Below are 17,961 nucleotides of genomic sequence, written 5' to 3' on the forward strand. Positions count from 1 at the left end.
ATGCTTGCTGGGAGTGGGATGTGCTGGGGGTGGTGCACATTATTATTAACCCTCACCGTGACCCTGAAAGGCAGCAGTGTTATCATTATTGTACCTTTGAGCAAACTGAGGCTCAGAGGCGAGGTGGTTCGGGCAGCCTCTCATAATTAGTAAATAAATGGTAGAGCAAAGCTTAGGCCCCAGACCACGGGCCACCCAATGTGGGCTCTCCACTTCCTGATCTCATGTCCTCGCAGCACCTCGACGGGGCAGATGCTCCTCTCCCCTTTACAGATGAGGTTAGTGAGCACTCAGATGCCCGGACTCACCCACGGCTTCTCATCCACTGCATTTAAGTGTGTGGACAAGTTAATGCAACAAGCTGCATGTTTCCTGCTCTTTTTTCAGAAGCTTTCATTTTAAAATGTTTAAACAACCTGTGTGCCAGACATGGCAATGCATGGCCTTCTTTTAAACACAAACATGGGAGGGCTGTGGAGGCAGCCGGGACTGTGCAGCCTGCCTGGCTCTGGGTCCGGGGCCCTGCACCCTGCGGGCCAGGCCTGTTAGCGGCAGGGCGGGGGTGGGGGGGGGGGCGACTTGGAGCCCCTGAAGGCCTCGCCCTGCCGTGTGCCTGCTCTTGGGGCCTGACACATGCAGAATAGGTTTTCTGCAAATGAACAGGCCTGGCATCCCCGGCAAAGAGACACGGTGACTTCCTGCCGCGCTGGCCTCTGCTGGCCCTCTGCATGCCGGTGGTAATACAGCTGGTCTGGCTGGGCTTCGTGACATGTGGGGCGACAGAGCTGCACCCTGGGGTTGGCCTAGGTCCCTGGCATTCGGCTGCTGTGCAGGCAGCTGGCTGTGGGACTGTCGTGACTGGGACTGAGCACAGTCCCAGGGTTGGCATATTTAGTGACCAGAAGGAATGGGAGCAGAGCCCCTGGTGAGATGAGTCTTGAAGGGAAAGCTGTTCCCAGCAGCGCAGTGGTGGGCCTGACAGTTGTGTCTGTGCAGCTGCGCTGAAGGAGAGGGACGCAGGACACCTGGGAGGCAGGGGCCGGACCACAGGGATGCGGAAGTCACGCCCAGGAATTGAGGCATTTTCCCCAAAGCCCTGGGACACCACTGGAGCATAAACTGAGGAAGGGGACGCGGTCAGAGGGCCGTTCAGCAAGTGCTCGGCGGCGGGTGGACTGGACAGGGTCGGAGCAGAGGCAGGGCTGCCTGGGAGGGTGCTGGTGGGGCTGCACCAGGGAGAGGAGCCGTGCAGAGGGTGTCAGCTGGTGCCCAGGACGTGGGCTTAGCCCAGCAGGGCCTCAGGTGACTGAACTGGGGCGATCACCCTCTGCCCCGTAGGCCTCTGCTGGAGTCGAGTGTGGACAGGGTCTTTCCCCAAAGGCAGTCCGCTGCCGTGCAGACTAAGGCCAGGGCGCTGAGGCACGCTCAGCTGTTTCTGGAATTTCAGTGCGGGCGAGGCCCCAGCTCTGGTGATGGAAGGTGTTCTTGTGTGTGTGTGTGTGTGTGTGTGTGTGTGTGTATGTGTGTGTGGAGGGGGCTCATTTAATATTATAATATGGCCTGTGGCTCTTGAATAATGTCCAGTTCCCAAACAGAGATTAAAGTTTCCAAAATTGCATGGCGAGGTGACGCCTGGTTCCCTCATGCGTCCGTCACCACTAGAATTCTACTAGTTACTGAAGCTGGAAGGGACCTTGGGAGATAGACTAACCCAGTGGTCGGCAAACTGTGGCCCCTTGAGTGTGGCTCTTCCACAAAATACCACGTGCGGGCGCGCACGTTCAGTGCGATTGAAACTTCGTGGCCACGCTCAAAGGGCCAAAGAGCCGCATGTGGCTCGCGAGCCGCAGTTTGCTGACCACTGGACTAACCTGTGAGAGGACAGAGATCAGGCCCAGGTGATGTGCCTTTGCAATCCAATCGCTTAGGTCCCCATTTTACACATGAAAGAACTGAATTAGTTAGCGGCAAAGCTAAGATTAGCATTCAGGTTTTCTGCTTTCTCGGTTTTGTGTATCTCATTAATTTTTATTATTATCTTTTTTTTTTTTATTGATTTTTTACAGAGAGGAAGGGAGAGAGATAGAGTTAGAAACATCAATGAGAGAGAAACATCGATCAGCTGCCTCCTGCACATCTCCCACTGGGGATATGCCCGCAACCCAAATACATGCCCTTGACCGGAATCGAACCTGGGACCCTTCAGTCCGCAGGCCGATGCTCTATCCACTGAGCCAAACCGGCTTCGGCTATTATTATCTTTTTTAATTTAAATTCTTTATTGTTTAAAGTAGTACTTAAGTCTCCTTTTTTCCCCATTGACCTCTCCCCGGCCGCCCCCACCCCCCAGGGAGGGTGTTCTTAACCTCCCTCCACCTGGATTCTCCCTGCAGGAGGGGGTGGGGGGAGGCCAGGGGGGAGTGAGTGGGCAGACAGCTCTCACCTGGTGGGAGAGAGGCTCCTGGTCCAGGGCGGGGGAATGTGGAGGAGGGAGCAGAGCCCTGTGTAAACGCTCCTGAACATCCGGGGTTGTTGAGGTTGGTGAGGGAGCCTGAGTCCATGGGAGCATGTGTCCAGCTTTTCATGTGCTAGAATGTTCCATGGACCACGCACAGTGAGCTGTGTGCAGAAATGAATCAGACCTGGCCCTGGCCTTGGGGACCCCCAGTCTGCTGGGACAGGGCGTAGCCAGTGACACAGAGCTGCGATGGTGGGAAGATGGGGAGCAGGTGGGGGCCCACAAAGAGGAGGTGACCTCAGCTGAGTGTTGTAGGACAGAGAGGGGACAGCAGTGAGCTGAGGACCTGTGTGGAGGGACCGGCACGTGCGAAGCGGGAGGGGTGGGCCCTGCCGCGTCTGGCTTGGTGTTTGGAGGGCAGTGGGTGGTCAGCGATTTGAGGAGGCCCCACGGGCCTAGGGCAGGGGTGGGCAAACTTTTTGGCTCGAGGGCCACAATGGGTTCTTAACCTGGACCGGAGGGCCGGAACAAAAGCACGGATGGAGTGTTTGTGTGAACTAATATAAATTCAAAGTAAACATCATTACGTAAAAGGGTACGGTCTTTTTTATTTTTAGTTTTATTCATTTCAAACGGGCTGGATCCGGCCCGCGGGCCATAGTTTGCCCACGGCTGGCCTAGGGGGTGCAGGTCAGGCGGGGAGGGGATGTGGGGAAACGTGATGGCAGCCTCCCAGGTGGCTTCCTGCCCCCACCATTCAAAATGGAAAGACAAGCCCTTGGCAGGTGCAGTGCCAGCTCTCTGGGGCGCCTGCGCACTGCTTGTGCTCTGCGGCAAGCCCAGGCTGCTTCCGCCCCCTTCCATCCTGCAGCCTGCAGAGCCCACAGTCGCCATAGCAACCTGCGGGCTGCCTGCGCTAGCGGGGGAGGGTGGATGGGTGGATGGGTTGCCTGCTTGTGGGCTGGGGAGCAGAGTGTGGGTGGAACAGGGTGCTGGGATCCCCGCCCTCGGGCAGGCCCTTTGAAAGGGTTCAGCTCCTGATGAACTCAGGTCTCAGCTAGAGGCTGAGGGCAAGGCTGGAATCTGTGTGCTGACACCTGCCCCGGGCAGTGGCCGGGGAGAAAGCACCGACTCCCTTCCTACCTGTGCTCGCAGCTGGCGGAGGCTGAGCCCGAGGTGGAGGTGGAGGTGGAGGTGTACCGGCGGGACTCCAAGAAGCTGCCAGGCTTGGGGGACCCTGACATTGACTGGGAGGAGAGCGTCTGCCTGAACCTCATCCTCCAGAAGGTAAGGGTCGGCGGGGCGGGGCTCCAGCAGCAGGGCAGTGGGTGGGCGCTGAGGGACAGCCGAGCCCTCCACGCACCCCCTCCTGCTCTCTTCCAGCTGGACTACATGGTGACATGTGCCGTGTGCACGCGCTCTGAGGGGGGCGACATCCACATCCATAAGAAGAAATCCCAGGTGAGCCACCGACCGCGAGCCCCAGGCCTCCCAGCTGCCCGCTCTGCCTGGGAATTGCAGCCCTGCCGGCCCGGGGCTGGTTCTGCAGAGGTGTGTTTTAGACAACACTCTCCACCTGGGTGCAGGTGGGCCTCACTGCGTCGTAAATCTCCTTTCTTTCAGCAAGTGTTTGCGTCCCCTAGTAAACACCCCATGGACAGCAAAGGGGAGGAGTCTAAGATCAGCTACCCCAACATCTTCTTCATGATCGACAGCTTCGAGGAGGTGAGTGTCTCCCGTCAGCGCTCCCTCCGGCCTCGCCCCCTTGCCGAAAGGCGGTGGGGGGTGGGAAGGGCTAGAAGCAGACGGGTCTGGACTCCTACCAACATGGCCCCCACTCTTCCTGGTGTTGGATGAGGAGCCTCAGTTCTCCCACCTGTAAAATCGTGCTCATCTGTCCTATTACCCTCAGGGTCGGAGGTCAAAGGGGCGCCTGAATGGGAGACCGCACTAAAGGCCTACGGCAGCGCTGCCCTGCAGGAGGGTCGTTAGTATCGTTAGTATCGCCACAAAACTCTAAACAAGTGCCTCCACCCCTGGCTGCTCCAGCCCGGGACCCTGGGGGTCAGGGGCGGGGCTTTGGGAGTCATCCAGCCACGCGTCTGCTTTAAGGTTGGGCAAAGGGTGACTCGCCCAGGGAAGCAGGTGCTGGGGAGAACCAGGCTGTGTCCCACTCCTGACCGGCACAGCACCTGCCCAGCCAGCCCCGCCCACCCCCAGGCCTCTGAGGAGGGGGGTGGCTTCCAGGGCCTCCTGGATTTGATTGTATCTTTTTTTTTTTTTTTTGAGATAGAGTAGAAGGGAGGGAGGAAAGGGGAGAGAGAAAGAGAAAAAAAATCGATGTGAGAGAGACACATAGATTGGTTGCTTCCCGCAGGTGCCCTGACTGGGGTCAGGGATGTGCCCTTGACCAGGAATCAGACCCACAACCCTTGAGTGTGCAGGCCGACGCTCTATCCATTGAGCCACACCAGCCAGAGCTTGATGGTATCTTGAAGCATCTTAGGCTCAGGAGGCTAAGTGCCCCTGGAGGCTCACACAACTCGTTCATCCAAGGAGCTGAGATTTGAACCCGAGTCTGTGTGGCCTCAGAACTCGGGGTCACTCTATGCCTGCATAGAAGTTGAGAAGTTCAGGGCGGGGCGGGGTGGGAGGGGCTGGTCCCCCATGGCCAGAGCGGGGAGATCCTGGATCCTGGCCGGACAGTCCTCTAACTGCCTAACTTCTTAGCCTGGAGGTGTGATGAGGGCCAGGAGTCCTTCCCCTTCCCTCCCAGAGTCATAGGCACAAGCGCCCTCTGCTGGACGCTGCCCCTGCCAGTTAGGCTGCGCTGGGTCGGCGGAGGGTGGCAGAGCTGGGTGGCCACAGGTTTCTCATCTGTGCCTCAGTGTTCTCATCTGCTAAATGGGAGTTTTCGGGGCGAGTGAGGGGTAGGTGGTGAGCAGCTGACAGTTGACGTCTTCTCTTTGCTTGCTCCCACCCCAGGTGTTCAGCGACATGACTGTGGGGGAAGGAGAGATGGTCTGTGTGGAGCTGGTGGCCAGTGACAAAACCAACATGTTCCAAGGGGTCATCTTCCAGGGCTCCATTCGCTACGAGGCGCTCAAGAAGGTGTACGACAACCGGGTGAGCGCGGGTGGCCCGGGCCCAGCCCCTCCGTGCCGCCCTCCTCAGAGTACCTGCGCACCCAGGCCCACTAAGGTGGCTCAGGGCCAGCGCTGTGTGACCTTCCCAGGCCACCCCCAGCAGGACATTCCCGGGGCCGGCCCTGACTCACCTGAGGGACAAGAGCCAGGTGGAGGCTCTCTCCAGAGCTGGGCGCCACCCTGAGGCTCGCCTCCTTGGAGCCTGGGGGTTGTGCTGGTGGGGGGTGGGGACGGGCTCGGGTTCTGGGGCTGCAGCTCTGTTCCCAGCCAGGCCCTGGGCCTGCTGGGCGTAGGTCACCGGCAGTGAGGGGGATGTCAGCGGGGACCCCACGTGTGCAGCACTGCCCTGCCTGCTGGGGGCCTGCTCCGGGAGGGTGACTGTCCGCCCACCAGCCTGGCTCAGCCTTTCCCACTGCCCACAGGTGAGCGTGGCCGCCCGCATGGCGCAGAAGATGTCATTTGGCTTCTACAAGTACAACAACATGGAGTTCGTGCGCATGAAGGGGCCCCAGGGCAAGGGTCACGCGGAGATGGCCGTCAGCCGTGTGTCCACTGGTGACACGTCCCCCTGCGGGACTGAAGAGGACTCCAGCCCGGCTTCGCCCATGCACGAGCGGGTAAGGGCTTCCTGTCCCTTGGTTCTGCTTCCCGCCGCCTCCCTGACCCTTACAGCCCCAGGGGGGGTAGGTGTTGTCCCCACTCTCTGGGGAGGAGGCTGAGGTTCAGAGAGAGCAAGTCACTTGCCCAGGGTCACACAGCAGGTTAGTGCCTGGGCCAGAGCCCTTTCTGCTCCCCTGAGCTGTCAGTGCAGCCAGGCTGTTTACCTTGCGCTGGCGCCTGCCTCAGTGGAGCTGCTGGGCGAGCGCAGGCGGGTGACAGGCCTTCCCTGTGAGAGAGATGGGGACAGTGAGGCGCTGGCCTCCGTCTTGTTCCCTGAGCAGCAGCTCTGCTCTTTGCCCACCAGGTGTCTCCCAGGTGAGCAGCTGCTCAGCCCCCTGCACCCCGCGGGCAGGAGGGAGCTTTCCTGTCCGTGGACCTGGGAACCCCGGGTCGCATGACTGGTGTGACAGCACAGCCTTGCAGCCCTGCCATTTCCAGGCCACCATCCTTCCCCGGGGTGGGGACCCAGGTCGGCGGCAGCTGTACTCGGCCTTCAGCGGGGCTCAGGGAGGAGGAAGTGCCCCCCCCCGCCCCCCCCCCCAGCCCACTGGCCGCTCTGCCGGCTTGGGTATCTCGGGGCTGCTCAGAGCGGTTCCCGGGGTCTTGGAGGGAGACAGGCATGTGAGCGCAGTGGGCAGGAGGCAGCCCTGCTCAGGCATCGCCAGGAGGGGCTGGGGGAGACTCTGGGGGCTGGAGTCTGGGCGCTGCTGCTCGCCACCTGGGACAAGTCTCTCTTCCTCCCTGAGCCTCTGCGCTCATCCAGAAATGGGGTGGCACACCGGCTCCCTGCAGTGTTGGGAGGCTCCGAGGAGCCGCTGCGCCTCAAGCGCCTGCACAGGGCTTGGCCCGCAGGTGTCCAGGGAGCAGCCACTGGAGTGACTTTGCTGGTGACCCGCTTGGGAAGTGACTCTTAAGAATGTGAATAACGCGCTATGTGCTGAGTGCGGGAGAGTGTTTGCCGTACTTTTAATTCTGTCTAATGATGACAACCAGGCGTATCTCCAAGAGGCCAGAGGTCATTTTCTTTAGCGTCTTTATACCTTTCCTTGTGTATCTTCTGCAATGAACGTGTTTTATAAGCAGAACAAAATAAACGGCACTTCTGTAAGGAGGGTGAGAATCCCAAGCGGGGGCCTCTCTTCGCAGGGTGGCCCCGGGGCCACACAGCTGTGAGGGGCAGGGCCTGACCTCCTGGGGACCTTCCAGGCCCCGCCACCTCTGTGCTCACTGTTGCTTACCCTCCTTTTCCAGGGGGGTCATTTGTAACCAGCGTATGACAAATGCAGATTCTGTGTGTATTGTGGTTTCTGGTGTTTGTTTTTTATCTTTTAAAACCTTCCCTGACTTGTGGGAGGACCACCTGGAGCCAGCGGCCGCCGGGACTTTGGTGGACGTCAGAGCCATGATGAAGAGGCTGACGGGGCTCCGGAAGTCTCGGTCCCAGCTCACCTTGTTCCTCAGATTCTTGTTTGCATGGGGAGGAGGGAGGAGAGGGGCCACGTTCCCTCTGCCTGGAACGCCCTTCCCCCCCTTCTTCACCTGGCGAACTCCTACTCGTCCTTCAAGACCCGGCTCCAGCGGCATCTCCTCCAGGAAGCCTTCCCTGCTTTCTCGGGCTTTTGCCTCTGTGCTCCCCTGTATTCCGTGCCTCTCTTTATGTGTTTCAGCAACCAACATGCAGTCTGTTGTGTTCCTCTTTGAGTCTGTTGCCCCCAGCAGACTGTGAGCTCCTTGAGGGCAGGGACCAGTGTCATGTGCCTGTCTGTGCTTAGTGCTGTGTCCGCTGGGCCCCAAGCGGGTGTGGAGAATGTTTGGTGAACTGAACAGTGTGTTTAGAAGAGAGGAGAGGAGGGGATGGAAGCATGGACCCCTTAGCCATAGCAAGTGGGTGGAAGAATGCTGGGGGGTGGGGATGGGGACATGTTAGCCAAGAAATGAGGGCGGAAGACCTGAGTTGCAATCCGTTTTGCCATCGTCCTGCCGGATGATGTGAAAGTTCACATTGGACGAGTTAAATTTGCTGCCCACCTTCGAGTCCTCACTTGCCCGAGGGGTTAGTGCGGGTCCTATCTCGTGGAAGTTCTGTGGGTTCAGTGCTGTGGCAGGTGCTTGAGCAGCGTTAGCAGCCAGTCTTGCACTTAACCCAGCCCCTGCCAGTGTGTGAGGGCAGAGCTGGTGGCCAGGCCGTCCTGCTGGCCCCTGGGCTGAAACCATGTCCTAGTGCCCACGCAGCCCGCAGCGGGTGGGCTCGGTGCCACAGCCGGGTCCCCTCCTCAGCCCGTGCTCCCATGGGGAGCCCTGTGTCGGGTTCTTTGAGGCAGGGGAGTGGCTTTGGGATCCCCGCGGGTTGGTGGCCGCTCTGTGACTGCGGCTCTTTGTCCCCAGATGGCCTCCCTCAGTACGCCCCCCACCCCGGAGCGGAACAACCGGCCTACCTTCTTCTCCCCCTCCCTCAAGCGGAAGGCGCCCCGGAACCGCATCGCCGAGATGAAAAAGTCTCACTCGGCCAACGACAGCGAGGAGTTCTTCCGAGAGGACGACGGTGCAGGTGACCGGCCCCTGATGCCTCGGTTCACTCATTCATTCATTCATTCATTCCTCTTAGAGGGAGCGCCTGTCCGGGGGGAGGTGCTGAACAGACAGGCCCCTGCCGCGAGGCGCGCCCCTCCAGTGTGTCTGTTCAGAACGCGCGGGCCGAGCGGCAGTCGCCGTGTTAGGGGTTTGTACACTGGCAGATGCCGATGGTCTGATTGTCCTCACAGGGGCCGGACGTGCGTGTCGAGGGAATGGGCTCTGGTTTGTTCATGCGTTTGGTGACTTGGTCTCTTTTACCCCCTGCGTTGTCTTTGGCCACTCAGCCTTGCTCTAGAGTCGGGTGGGGAACCTTTTTTCTGCCGGGGCCATGTGGGTATTTGTAACATCATTTGCGGGCCATGCAAATGCATCAACTTAAGCGTTAGCCTGCAGAAAAAGAAAACCAGCCCGCGATATGGGTCAGACATTTCCTTAACGCGCCCCTACTGCCTTGGCAAGGCCAGCCCAAGTGACTCTGCGGGCGGTATCCGGACATTCCCACCCGGCTCCAGTGGGGCCTGCAGGGGCCCAGGCCTGCAGCTCTCCGGCCTCCGCAGCCTCCTGCCTGCCTGGGCAGAGGCCCTGGGTCTGGCCCACACCGTTGCAGTCCCTCCCAGCACACCTGTGCCTCCGTGGTGTCGGTCCCGCCATCAGTAATCGTGCAGCCAGAGGGGCAGTCATGTCGCCATGGAGCCTAGGGGCCTGGGGAGCCAGTGGAGGGCTGTAAGCCAGGGATCCACAAAGTCCAACTGGAATATTCAGAATCCCACTCCGCGGTCCATGTGGAGAACGGACTCAAGGAGGGGGGCCGGCTAACAGGAGCCGGGGGGAGTTTCAGCTCAACTCCGTGCTGGGCGGCCCCAAGTGCAAGTGCGAGTGCGTCCTGCACCGTGGCCCTCGGACCAGCGGCCCCAACGGCAGGGCAGGAACGCCAGGCGTGTCTGCTGGACGAGTGGCTGGACGGCAGGACGGGAGCTGGGGCGCTGGTGTTGAGTGGTCCCGCCCCCCAGACCCAGGACTCCAGCACTGGCCTTGACCGCCCTGTGAGCTCGGCAGTGCCCTCATCTCGGATCAGACCCACGCCTGTAGGGAAGCCCGAACAACCACCCACCTGCCTCCCTGGTGACGATGCCGAGTCATCCCAGCCTCGCCCCGGGTCCTGCAGGCTGGTGGCACCTAGTTCCAGTGGCAGGGCCACAGGGAAGCAGGAGTGGCAGTGTGCGGGGTGCATGACCCCACGGAGGCGACTCCAGACAGAGAAGGGGGTGGGGGGAGCTTGGAGGGGCGGGGGCGGCCCTGACGGATGGGTGGGCAGAGGGCAGGCGGGGGCAGAGGTCGCAGGCCAGGGTAATAAAGCGCCCGCAGAGGCCACAGCGGGGCGGGAAGGAGTCACCCCTGACCCAGCCTCCTGCCCTCCAGCTGACCTGCACAACGCCACCAACCTGCGGTCCCGGTCCCTGTCTGGCACGGGGCGGTCCCTGGTCGGGTCCTGGCTGAAGCTGAACAGAGCGGATGGAAACTTCCTTCTCTATGCACACTTAACCTACGTCACCTTGCCGCTGCATCGGATCTTAACAGGTAGCGTCTGCTGTGGCAAACGGGCGTCACTCTTTGTAGCCAACCTGACTCCCGGGCCCCAGGTTTCTGCGGCCAGTTCAGGGGTGACCAACCCTGTCCCATCACTCCCAGTCAGGCCCCTGTTCACACTTGCTGCGTGGCCTCTGGGAGAGGCAGCCCTGTCCCGCTGACGGGGCCTGGCTCCACCCCGAGTCCGTCCATGCCACGGCCCTCCAGCACTGCAGCCTGCGGGGCTGGGAGAGGGACTCCTGGGAATTGGTGGCCTGGCCTGGCGTCCTGACCTCCTGTCCTGTCCTTCCCCCCCCCCCCCCAGACATCCTGGAAGTTCGGCAGAAGCCCATCCTGATGACCTAGCCGTGCGCGGAGCCCCCGTGGAGCCCGGCCCTGGGAGTACTGCCAAGTGCCTACCTGTCCGCCGCCGGGGTCTCTGTGACAGCCCAGCCGGGGCCGGAGCCGGGGCCAGGCGGGCCACTCCACCCTGGGCCAGGGCCGACTCCATGAACACCAGCCCAAACTGAAGTGCCTCTTCCTCCTCCCCCGCTGGCTCTGCTCCTGCCCTGTGCCACCCCCATCGCCCCGGCCCGTCTCCGTCTCCGGAGAGCCCTCTGCACCCACAGACAACCAGACGCCAGGAGGCCATCGAGAGAGCGAAGGGGCAGCAGCGTCCAGTGACCAGACCCGCCGACCCAGGTGCTCGTCCCGCTCGACAGCAGGCAGGACCGCCCAGCCGGGCACCCCGCGTGCCCACTGTCTGCGCCTCTTAAGGAAGCGTTTACGATTTTGCAGTTCCGTGCCAATGAACCTCAGCGTCCGCGTTGGTCCCAACATGTCTGTCCTGCCTAGCGTGGTCCTAAAGGGGGCGCCCTGGGGAGATGGGAGCACAGCTGTTGGATGGTGTGGCCCTGGGCGGGAAGATGTCACCCCACACCCGGTTCCAGGAAGGCCTCGGGCTCAGCAGACAAGCCCTGATCCCGCCAGAATGGCCTTCGCTTCCAGCCAAAGAGCACCGCCGCGCACCTCCAACCCGGAGACATCCCACTCCAGGCCTCGGCGCTGAGCCCAGAACGTGGACTGAGGACAGGGGAGGGCTCAGGCCAGACGGGAGGGACGGGGTGGGTGGGGTTGGCAGGCTCCTAGGAAGGCTCATACTCCTTGCGCCGGGAGGGGCTGGGGTTTCATCTCTGGTTTTCTAGAGATTACCTCCCTTGCCTGAGTGTGCTGGTCCCATTTCTCAGACCAACGCACTGAGGCAAAGGGGAATTGGCTTCTGTGCGGCCGGTATGGTCAGGTGTGGGTGGCACAGGAGCCCCGGGCTTGCCTGTGGCCTGGTGCCAGCCAGGATCTCTGCCTGTGAGGACGCACGTGCCCTTCTCAAAGCCGAGCCCTCAGCAGGAGGCCTGGCCAGCCCCCTGAGAGCGATCGCTGGTCTCTGTTGCTTCGTGGCTGGGTCTGAAGTCCCTGGAAATACCTGAGGGATCCTGCTGTGCATTAGAGGCCCCCCTGGGGGTGCAGGATAGGAATTGAGGGCCTTGTTCCGTCTGTTTTTATTCTGTGCTCCAAGGGTTTGCACTGGGCTCCGGGACAGGGACTATGGGGCTTTCTCTAGATTTTGTATGCTGTTATTAAAAGCGAGCTGTTGCATTTCATTCTGCCTCAGTTTGCCCACCTGTAAAATGGGGCTGATACCACCTACCTCACTGACGTCTCCAAGTTCCAGTACACAACTGGGTCATGGTGCAATCGCCAGCCATTCTGCACCACTGGGGTCAGGGGTCGGAGTCTGGCTGTGAATCTCCCTCTCCCCTGTCCTTGTCACCGGCTCCCCACCCTGAAGACGTTGGATGGGGTTGAGTTTGAACATTCTGGCGTTCTCTGCCGCCCAGCTTGTGCTCTGCACAATTTCGAGTTCCGAAGCAGCGTCTGAAGCAGGGTCGCAGGGCAGGCCAGAGCGGGAGCCGAGCCGAGCCTCAGAGTGAGCCCACGTGGCCCAGGGCTCTAGGCGCCGAGGGGTGTTGGGAGGCCGATCGCAGGCCCGAGCTTGGGTCCCAGGTGGCTGGCTCTGCAGTGACCGTTCTCTCCTGGTCATCTGGGGTCTGAAGACTGGAACTCGGTTCTTGGGAGAAACGGTCCTGACGTAGCTCCCTTGGGGGGGATGAGCTAGTTCAGCACGTGCAGGAGGCAGGGTCCCCCCGTCCTCAGAGGTGGGGAGCCCAGAAGGGCAGGGTCCCCCCGTCCTCAGAGGTGGGGAGCCCAGAAGGTTCCCCGCTGAAGCCAGCGGTCGGCCCAGCTCCAAGGCGTGGCCACCGCTCCTGGTTGGGCCGGCGAGTCAGACTCCTGGGGACCTCGCGGGGCGCTGGGGGCCAGTGCAGTAACGGGAAGACGCCAGGGAACTCAGACACTTGCTGGCAGTGGGGCCACGTGCTGGCTGGGCTCCGAGAGCTCGCCCTGCATGTGCAGCCCTAGAACAGCACTCGGCGGTCGGCTGTTCTGCATCCGGCACGTAGGCAGCGCCTGCACGTCGTGCCATTGTCCCATCTTACCGACGAGGAAGCCGCCGGAGGTGAAGTGACCGCCCAAGATTGACCGCCAGCATGGCAGGCAGGAGGCCACCGCGGCTTCGCCCCGTCCGCACTGAGCCCTAACACCGCTGCCCAGGACAGATGGACAGATGTTGGGTGGAGCTGACCTTTGTCTTTAAATCCCAAAGGTCCTGTGATACTGGATTGAAAACCTGCTCCGAGGTGCTTGACTGCGGTGAGCTGTCACGCCGAGGTCTGATTTTTCCAAGTGACAAATGGCATCAGTAACCAATAACAGGAACAAGTGACAGGACCAGAACCCGTCTCCATGGGTCTTGGTGTGGGTCCATCTTTACTTGTAAGGCCATCTCTAATTTTCTGGTCACATGCCTGTCGTGTGTTGTGCAGGGATGACAACGTGTGCGTAAACTTCTTGAATGGGAATTGGAATCAAAAGTCCAGTTTTTCTTTGAAGAAACCTACGTGTCACATGAATCAAGCCCACAGCCCGGGCATGTGCCCTGACCGGGAATTGAACTGGCAACCTTTCAGTGCATGGGACATGCCTAGCCAACTGAGCCACCCTGGCCGGGGCTAGTTAGTAGGCATTTTAAGAATGAAATAAAAGATTTTTTCCATTAAAACACATTCCACGGGGTAGTCCCTATGCAGTTGGTATATTCTAATGACTTGAAAAATCTATTTGACACTGTTATAATATGGTGATTTTAAATCGGCCAAAATCCTCTAAAGGCTTACATATTACAAGTCTGCTAGCTTTTTAATGAGACTTAATAGGTTTCATACATACATACAAGTTGTCTCAAAAAATGTATACACACTTGAAATAATTTATTCATTCCAATGGGTTAAATCTGAAAAGAAACATGAGCTAGCAGCTGTTGAAATGTGTGTACATTTTGGGGGGATACACACACACACACACACACACACACACACACACACACACACATATATATATATTTCAGTTTTCCAGTTTAGCCAAAATTTAGTTTTATATTCAGTTTCATAAACTGGTATCTGTTGACATGACATTGTTTCCTGCTCAGGCTTTCTCTCGTCTCGGAACCAGAAAACAAACTTCCCTTTAAAAACCCACCTAGTAGGACACAGCCTGAGACATGACAATGCAGCGCCGCCTTCGCAGCGTCAGCGGCCGCCCTCGCAGCAGCTGTGCTCTTGTCAGGCAGCCGCAGTGCCAGCTCCTCAGAGACCAAGTCGGAGGCGGCCTGGGAGGGAGGAAGGTGCACGCTGTCACTTCCTCTTCCCTTTCCCTATGGACTTGGCATGGACTTGACCCTCATGGAGAGAAGCCTCCTGCCCTGACTCGGCCCTGGAGAACTTGGAGCACCACACGCAGAAGCCAAATCACTGACCACCGAGTGGCCTGGGTCGGTCCGAGTTCTGCAGGTAGAGCCTCGGAAGGGGAGGAAGCCAGACACTAGGAAGCGCTTACGGCTGCGGCCGCCTGGGGCTCAGATCCCAAACCGCTGAGTGTAGGACGCACCGCCCTCACCTTCCTCGCCCTTTGGGCCTCACTGCACAGAAGGTGGGGCGATGTGGGTGTAAGTCCTATCTCCTGTGCTTTCCAAACGAGTTCTCTGCTGAGACCCTCAAGGAAACCTGTGGAGATTTTAGCTTTGAAGCCGTAACTAAAGTGATTTCTGCAAAAGCGGCTTGGCGACATGCACTGAACACCTTCAGGTCGGATCGTCAGCGAGTTTCCATCGTGACCAGCGGCTTCCGGTCAGCGGCGTCTGCATTCCACGGAAGCCCCGTCTAAGCCGTGTTCGCGTGGCTCTCGGCTGTGCTCACGAGGCTGCGTTCCTCTTGGAAGTTGGTTGCATGGTGAATATTACATTTATTTTTTCTCCGTGTCTTCCTCTACCGAACTTGTACCTAGTTATTGTTTTCTCTACGAGGGCATTTCAGTTGAGATGCAGCTATTACAGCAATGTGGTAACATAGTGATGGAACCTGCTTTTGCCCCCAAACATTTCTTACTGTTTGGAGTCCTGACAGAAGCTGCATTTTTGACCTGTTGCCGGGGACTGACAGAAACCACCCCGTGCCCTAACCGGTGTGGCTCAGTGGATAGAGCGTCGGCCTGCGGACTGAAGGGTCCCAGGTTCGATTCCGGTCAAGGGCATGTACCTTGGTTGCAGGCACATCCCCAGTAGGGGGTGTGCAGGAGGCAGCTGATGGATGTTTCTAACTCTCTATCCCTCTCCCTTCCTCTCTGTAAAAAACCAATAAAATATATTTTTTAAAAAAGAAAAAGAAACCACCCCCTGCAGGGCCTCGGCTGTCCTCGGGTCGGCCAGGGGTCAGCCAGGGGTCAGCCAGGGGTCGGCCAGGGGTCAGCCAGGGGTCAGCCAGGGGTCGGCCGCCTCTGTGGTTGAGTCAGATGCTGGGTTTGCAAAATTAAATCCAAGAGCTGCATCTCAGCCTCGGCGCCCAGCCCCGGGAAGCAGGACAGCCTCGTGTGCTGTCAAGTTTCCGGCTGCGCCTCCCCACAGCCCCCTGGTCTTGTGGAAGCTGGTCTTCGGCCACCGGCTCTCTGTTGCCTTGCTCTGCGATTATTCAAGCTGACGTTGAGCACGTGGCCACGTTTCGCTAACTGCAGGAGCCTGTTTATTGCAAGTTCATGGGTGGAAGCAGCCTGAGTCGTTCTCACACAAGGGGCTCTCTCCCTTTCCATGGTCAGACGAAGGCTGTCACGCTGCCAGGGGTGTACATAAGGCCTAAGACACTGCAGAAAGTTCTAGACTAGGAAAAGGGTCTGAGGCACACACACTAGAAATAGTAAGGCAGCACATCCAGGTGACTGACACCTGGGAACTGCTAGGAACAGCTGAGCCGGAACTGTGCACCGGCATCACCTGGGCAGACTACGAGACGGTGGTTACGGAAGAGGCAGCTCGGTGGGTTAAGACGACGCCCTCGCCACACAGATCAAACCCGGTAAATAATTAGGTCCCTTTAAGCAGTCACCTGACAACGTTCAGCTGGAGAAAGTCTCCCCTGGAAGGACCTCTTTGCTATGTATCGCCGACTCTGCATCCCTCTCGGTAAATGCTGACCTAGATGGACTTCTAGGAACCACTGTCATGCCCCTGCCTAGAAACACAGTACCGAGGGGAAAGCTTGGGGAATGTTACACTGGGAGGAGGGGAACGTGAAATGGCCCATCCGACCCCATGGCCATTGTATATAGACTAGACGTGGTGATGTGTAAACGCATTGTACTCTGTGCTTGGTTGTTAAAACAACAGGGCCCTGGGAAACTCGTGTGAGGAAGGAAGGTCTTTGTTTTGGGGATGATAACGGGAAGTCTTGTCTTTTGCCTTCAGCCTTGTGTTGAATTCTCTCCCAACTTGGCCTCCACATGAGCTAACAAGTTATCTCTCCCCTGTATGTGGGTTATGGTCTTTCATCTTGGAATCTAACTTGAATAAAACCATCAGATTGCTCTGTTTGAAATAACCATGGTTGTTAAGTGAACTTTAATGATTATATTTTGGGTAAACAATTCAATTCCAGAAACCAACCCAGTGGAGCCCTTTGATGAGCCGTGCGGGTCTGGCCCCTCCTGCTTCCAGCTGCATCCAACCCTGTGGGCCGTTGTCTCATCCTGGGCTGGGCTTCCCTGGGAAGCAGAATCGCCAGCCACCAAAGTGCACGTGTGACCTGTACCAGGGCTGCCATGGCTCTGCCAGTCCCCCCGCTGGAATATGCCCGAAGGGTGTGCCATAGGTTATCTTCAAACACATCACGAGGGAGCACAGATGTAGCCCAGGGTTCTCAAATCGGAGCCTGTATCAGAACCACGTATTAAAACCCAGAAAATATTCTGGAATTAGCTGATGTGATGGTTGCATAGCTCTGTGAATATACTACACACGGCTAAACTGTACACTGAGAGTGGATTTTATAGATGCGAGTTACATCAACAGGAGACAAGCTGGCCCCCGCCCGCTCTGACTCTGGGTCCCCAGGTGTCTGAGGCCCTCGGGGCAGCTGAGCACCCAGGGCCACGCTCGAGACCGCGGTCCTGCCCAGCCCTCAGCCGAGAGCCAGCCCCGTCCCCGGGAGCTGTTGCGGGTTCAGGGAAAGCTCTGACGGGCCCGTCAGTCTTGGCAGTTTTCTTTCCCGGGGCACATCTCCAGACCGGCCAAGTGCTGAGCAACTCCGGAGGCTGGAAAAGACAGGAGCCCGACTCCAAATACTAGTCTTGTCAATGCCTTAACAGTGATTTTCTAAAGCACTGAAAATCTACAGTTCCATAAACTCAAAACATTACTTTTTCTTGATCATTTTGATCCTTAGTTTTAAAATGTCCTGAAGAGCTCGGATTTTTGACTGAGACGGATCTGAACACGGATCCCCGCTCCACTGGCTTATCTGCGAGAAGCTGAAGCTGCCTGAACTCGTTTCTTTGGAAACGCACCCAGGCCAAGTGTGGGAGGCCTGCTGTGAGGACTAGGCCGGGTGCACGGAGAAGGCCGGGCACAGCTCCCATAGCAGCCCCAGAGCTACTCCAGGCCTCGTGGGAGTGGCCTCGGGCCTGGTAGCTTCCGTCTCCCTCCAAGCAGGAAGTTCTGGGTGGGGCTCTGCAGGCGCCCCCAGCTCTGCAGCAGCACCGCCCCACCGCCCCCCGCCTCCCCGCGCTGCAACCCCTCTGCTCCCGTGCCCGGTATTAGTGCCAGGTGCGTCGAGAAGGAACATGGAATGTCAAACACGGATGTTGTTTCCTCTCCATTTATTCACATTTCGTGGATTGTTACAAGTCCTCAATGGGATCATTCAAAAACTAACACAAACGGATTACATGGGCCAACAATTCAAGTATTTAAAAACGTTTCCTACTTAAAATAGAAAGCAAACACTGTATCCACCTGATTGCTAGGAAGGAAGCTTTCATCTCCGTTACAATTGGTCTGGGAGAGCCTCCCGTCCAAGGCCAAGTACTTCCCAGCGCCTTCTGCTCAACGCGGGGCTGAGA

General features: G+C 58.6%; 1 protein-coding gene across 1 annotated transcript in view; it reads left to right on the forward strand.

The window, feature by feature from the left end:
- The window catches only part of KIAA0930 (KIAA0930 ortholog), a 40,538-nt gene extending 24,096 nt beyond the window's left edge, over positions 1–16,442 (forward strand). Inside the window, exons 3-12 of the mRNA XM_059681386.1 lie at positions 3,614–3,745; positions 3,842–3,919; positions 4,082–4,183; positions 5,444–5,584; positions 6,027–6,221; positions 8,650–8,812; positions 10,258–10,416; positions 10,730–12,617; positions 12,658–15,046; positions 15,325–16,442. Of these exons, the coding sequence (XP_059537369.1) occupies positions 3,614–3,745; positions 3,842–3,919; positions 4,082–4,183; positions 5,444–5,584; positions 6,027–6,221; positions 8,650–8,812; positions 10,258–10,416; positions 10,730–10,770 (1,011 nt within the window). The 3' untranslated portion in view covers positions 10,771–12,617; positions 12,658–15,046; positions 15,325–16,442. The remainder of the gene's footprint in view (positions 1–3,613; positions 3,746–3,841; positions 3,920–4,081; positions 4,184–5,443; positions 5,585–6,026; positions 6,222–8,649; positions 8,813–10,257; positions 10,417–10,729; positions 12,618–12,657; positions 15,047–15,324) is intronic.
- Positions 16,443–17,961: the final 1,519 nt, after the last annotated feature.

This window comes from Myotis daubentonii, chromosome 2, assembly GCF_963259705.1.
Source record: "Myotis daubentonii chromosome 2, mMyoDau2.1, whole genome shotgun sequence".
Taxonomy (NCBI): domain Eukaryota; kingdom Metazoa; phylum Chordata; class Mammalia; order Chiroptera; family Vespertilionidae; genus Myotis; species Myotis daubentonii.